The sequence below is a fragment of the Myotis davidii genome, unplaced genomic scaffold (assembly GCF_000327345.1).
Source record: "Myotis davidii unplaced genomic scaffold, ASM32734v1 scaffold425, whole genome shotgun sequence".
Taxonomy (NCBI): domain Eukaryota; kingdom Metazoa; phylum Chordata; class Mammalia; order Chiroptera; family Vespertilionidae; genus Myotis; species Myotis davidii.
Window position 1 is genome coordinate 4531977 of NW_006296413.1, and position 4792 is coordinate 4536768.

Consider the following 4792-nt stretch of genomic DNA (forward strand, 5'->3'; position numbering starts at 1 on the left):
CCGGCCCCACTCCCTGCCGCGCCCCTCCGCCCCGCACTCACTGTGGGCCCCGGGCGACGGAGGCAGCGACAGCGGCGGAGCCGGCGGGCGCTGGGGCTGGGACCCCCCTCCCGCCGCCTGAAGCCCCCCTCCTGCCGCGCTTAACCCCTCCAGTGCCGCGCCGCCCTGCGGCTGAGCCTGGGCCGCCCGCTCCCCGGAGATGAGCGGCAAAGGGGCCGAGAGGGATGCCGCTGGGTCCGGCCTGGAGTGTCAAACCGGAGCCCTGGTGCTGCCCTGCCCGCCGGTCAGCCAGGGTGGCCAGCGGCCGGCTCACCTCGCTGGACAGGCCACACTAACCTCCAGGCTCCCTCTGGGGTAGGAAGGGCCTCTCCTCCCCGCCCTGCGGGCAGCCTGGCCCTGGGTTCAACAGAGGGAGGAGATCCTGCCAGACCAAGGGCGGGGATCCACTCAGGCAGCCTGGAGTTGCGCCAGGTGTGGTGGGGCCCAGTTCTGGGAAGTCACGCGGGGGCACCTCCTGCCCCTGCTCCTGTATCCCCATCCCTTGGTCCTCTCCCCATGCCCATCCCAGCATGAAACTGGTGCCAGCACTCCCTCCCCCGCTGCTTGAACTGCCAGGGCCAGGGCCGTGGCATGCCCTGGAACTTGGTTCCTCTCTGCTCTTACCCACTTAACAACCCCCATTTCTCCAAAGACCCTGGGGGGTGCTCAGCCCTCAGGGTGGGTGGTTGGAGCCTGGGCGCTAAGGCTGCCCCCTACCAGTAGAGGGCCCGAAGGCCTTCCCAGGTTCTGGAGCCTTGTGGAAAAGGGATCTTAATTCTCACCTTGGGGTGCTATTCTGGGCACTAAGGAGGTCAGTGTTGTAAGCCTGGCACACACAAGAAAGGCCCTAACAAATGGCAGCAACTTCCTGTTCAAAGAAAAGCGATTGTGCCCTCTCCGGGGGCCCGCAGGCCGGTGTCCAGGACGGTCCCAAGTGAAGGGTTTCGAGACAGTGCTCGGCCCTAGGACTGGGAAGAGCTGGGACCGTCAGGTCTGTGCACAGGGGACAGACCTTCCCCTAAGCAACTCCCAGCCGGGGGCAAACCTGCAGGGCGAGGGCAGCAGAGGGCAGCGGATGTGCTATTAGCGTTGGCCAAGAAGGGGGCCCAGGACTACCAGGTAGACTGTGGGGGGGCAGCCCATGCTACCAGGCAAATCCACATCTGGCAGGGAAATGGGCGCCAACTCTTCCTCCACAGGCCCTGGGCTAGCCCCTGAGCTGAGGGCCAGGTTGGATGTGATGACCGGGGAGCAGGGTCTCCAGAGATCCCATCCACTCGGGGATGAGAGGCATAATAACCCGTAACCACAGCGCCATGGGACCCACAGGGGACACGGCTCCCTGACCCAGAGGGGAGGCTTCTAACGAAAAGTGACATTTGAAGCAGGTCTTAAGAGCAGAAATTATTCAAGTAGAGAGGTGACTGGAGTAAGGCATGGCTCCTGGTCTCCCTTCTCAGACTGCAGGCTCCTCCCGCTCCCTGCCCTCCGGCCTGGTAAGTGGCCCCGGCCCGTCCGTCCAGCAGCCCCCTTCAAGGGCCAGTGTCTGATCAGCCTTCAGCCAAGCAGACAAGGTTTGAGGAGCACAGATAACGGACAGCCATGGGGCATAGACACTGTTTATTGAGTGGCAGACACAGGAGAGGTAGCTGGCTCCAGCACAGAAGCGGAGGCGGCAGGTCATGCCAGGGTGCCGTGCGCATCCGGCAGGCAGGGCCGTGCCCCCATCAGCACAGACTCACTACAACAGAAGTAGCAAGGAGCTGGCCAGGGAGGAGGTGGCCATAGCCCCTGGGATCCGGGGCAAGAAGCAGCAGATGAACTTGGCACAGGGGCCTGGGGAGGAGGGACTGGGGTCTGAGTGTTCTGGGGACAGGTGGAGGGGATCACGTCTGTGGAGTGGAGTAGAGACTGTGGTGGTGGCTGCCTGGGCCCAGCACCTGGGAGAAGAGCAGAGGAGTGGTCCGAGTCTGGCTGCCCCCGTACCAGCCTGGCTCCCGCCCGATGGCGCCGTACCAGCTGCCAGAGCCTAGGCTGCCTGACATGCTGCAGACGGAGAAACAGGGTCGGTTACAAGGCAGGGACCGCGGCCACAGGCACAAGAGTTGGGGGAGGGAGAGAGGCTTAGGACAGAGCCCGGAAGCCCAGACATTCCAGGGCCCAGGGCTTGAGCACTGCACACTGTAGCCAACTGCATCCTCGGGGCAGGAAGGGGAAACCAGAGGGGCAAGACCTGGCTCTAGGCCCCCAGGGCTCCATGAAGCCGGCCAGGAGCTCAGGGGGCTTGAGGTGGGGTGGAGGCTCCTACCTGGTGCTCTCGCCCCGGCTGTGCTCCCAGGAGCAGCTCTCGTCCTCACAGTGCCCGGCCCGATCGAAGAAGTAGGAACGGGAGCCAAAGACCTGCCCATTGAGGATGCGGCTGGTGCTCTGGGGGAGGGAGCCGCCATTGAGCTCTCTCCGAGCCCCCACCGGCTTCCCACAGCCACCCTGGGCCCGGCCCAAGGCCACCCCTCTACACTGGCTCTCACCAGGTCCTGTGGAGGCCGGTGCACCCGGAAGAAGCCCACCAGCAGGGTAGTGGGCAGCAGCTCCCACACAAAGAGGATGAGGCCGAACACTAGGTAACCTTTGTTCCCCAGGTCATTCACCAGGTCCGCCTGTGGGAAAGCCAGCAGCTTAGCCAATCTGCAACTGTGCCAGTGGGGCACCTGGACAGGGCCAGGAGCCACGCCTACTAAGGAGGCAGCAGACATGCCAAGTGCCCACCTGATCAGAGACATTGTACCAGTCATAATCGAAGGCATCCAGCCGGCTCCGGGGAGCCAAGGCCAGGGCCGCCAGGTTGTAGCAGGCCCGACTGGCATAGAGCAGGACCATGGCACCGCCCATCGCAGCTGCCTGGCACACACTGGTCCCCTGAAACAGATGACAACAGGGGACCCTCAGAGAGGGGAAGCTCCAGCTTCCCCTCCATCCGAAGAATGATGCCCAAAGACCCCAAAGGACACCAGGCATCAGGGTTGTGACCCTACCTTGGCCTCCAGGTAGATGCTGGTGGAAGGTGCCCGCCGGGCAACAAGGCAGAGGCAGGCGGCAAGAGAGAGCGCGCAGATAACAAACAGGGAGTCGCTCACCAGGACACGCACCAGCAGGAGGGCCCAGGGCTGTGCCCGGCGCCGGCGGGACAGCACAGCACACAGCACATTCACCAGCAGAAAGAGCAGCGAGGCCCCCACGAAGGCCCCTCGGACAGCCAGCCTGCAGCCCACAGCACAGTCAGCCCCGGACTCCGGCCCTTCGCGCTCACCTACCACCCAACCTCCCCCAGGAGACCACGGTGTCCCTCAGAACCTCAGGCCATCCAGTCTGCACCTTGCTCCTCCAGCTTTACAGGCGGGGAAACTGAGGCCCAAGGAGGTCAGAAGGTGACTGACAGCGGTAGTACAGTGGACGGAGCACTGGATTGGGTGTCAGGAACCTGGGTTTAAGCCCTGGCTCTGCTTCCAGCCACATCTATGCCCTTGAACATGCGGCTTTACCTTTCTGGGCCTCAGTTTCTTCACCTCTCAAGTAGCCTCACAGTAAGTTGTAAAACTAAAGATGTTTGTGAAAGCTCTTATTGAATTCCAAGGTGTTGTACCAAGGACAGGAGCATCACCACCCAAGGTCACCCAGAAGGGGTTTGGCTTTGGCGTTTCCGGGGGCTGGCGCCTCCAGCTCTTCCTCTGTCATGGGTGACACTGGTACCGTCTCCCAGCTGCTTCTATTACTGTTGCCCTTCACACATGCACCACCTCTGGCGGGCCTCCTGTGCCAGGCGCTTCACTTTCCCAAGCTTTCACAAACATCCCCTGGGCTGTCCTCACCTTAGCCCTGCCATGGGGGGAGGGACAGACACCAGGCTGCTCCCGGGGCCTGGGGCTAAGCCCACCGGGGCCTGAGCCCAGTGTGGCCCCAGTACTTACAAGCCTCGGCTCATCTCCGGCCGACGTTTCGCCTTGGCTTTGAACACCACCTGGGAGCAGAGATGCCCATTATTCCTCAGGGGCCTTGAGGTTTGCCACTCCGCAGCCCATCCCCACCCAGTTACCGCGGTTACCTGGGCAAAGTAGAGGTTCATCAGCGTCAGTGTGAAGAACTGCAGGCAGACGGGGCAGCAGTAGAGAAGCCAAAAGGGCAGGGGCCCCAGGCGGTTGGCTCGGGGGGTGTCTCGGAAGTAGAAGGAGAAGAGGGTGGTGCGCAAGGCAGCCCAGAGCAGACAGAGTGCCAGGAACACCGTCTGGTAGCTGAGACGCTTGTGCCCGTACAGGAGCACCAGCCAGAGCTGGGCATACACGGAGAAGAAGAGCAGGGCGTACAGGGTGGTGTAGGCCGCAGTCAGCCCCAGGGTCACGGCCGGTGGCAGCGCAGGCACCAGACCGGCAGCGGGCACCAGGCCAGACAGGTTACTCTCCATGTCAGGGAGGCAGGGAGGGAGGCCTGAATCCGGAGACAGAGACGGAGGGGCTGGCACGGAGGGGCTGGCGGGGGGCCAGGGAGATACAAATGAATATGCAGGGGTGGGAGCTGCAGGGTGCAGAGGCGAGAGGGGGAGTGTGGGAGGGAAGAAGTTGTGGCTGGCCGGGCCCTTCCCTGAGCCAGAGGGACACTCGCAGCCTGGGGCCAGGGCCCGGGGCCCTGCACCCGGGAGCGGGGAAGGACAGTCTCTCCTCTCCGGGGCTGAGGGTGGGGGTGGGGAGTGTCGCCTCCGTGG

At 63.6% G+C, this 4792-nt stretch overlaps 1 protein-coding gene across 3 annotated transcripts; it reads right to left on the reverse strand.

Annotated features, from left to right (window-relative positions):
• Positions 1–1631: 1631 nt before the first annotated feature.
• On the reverse strand, positions 1632–4786 carry GPR137 (G protein-coupled receptor 137). 3 transcript variants are annotated; one of them, XM_015569074.1, is made up of 7 exons: positions 4139–4606; positions 4005–4054; positions 3072–3297; positions 2806–2955; positions 2568–2696; positions 2348–2439; positions 1632–1979 (listed from the first exon to the last, which is right to left on the reverse strand). In XM_015569074.1, exons 1-7 carry the CDS (start codon positions 4493–4495, stop codon positions 1781–1783), a joined length of 1203 nt encoding a protein of 400 aa, XP_015424560.1. In that variant the 5' UTR covers positions 4496–4606; the 3' UTR covers positions 1632–1780. The 3 variants fall into 3 exon arrangements, with proteins under 3 accessions (XP_015424560.1, XP_006771681.1, XP_006771682.1); XM_006771618.2 differs by having other exon boundaries at positions 1641–1979; positions 2348–2466; positions 4139–4786; XM_006771619.2 differs by having other exon boundaries at positions 1641–2085; positions 2348–2466; positions 4139–4786.
• Between the last annotated feature and the right edge of the window lie 6 nt (positions 4787–4792).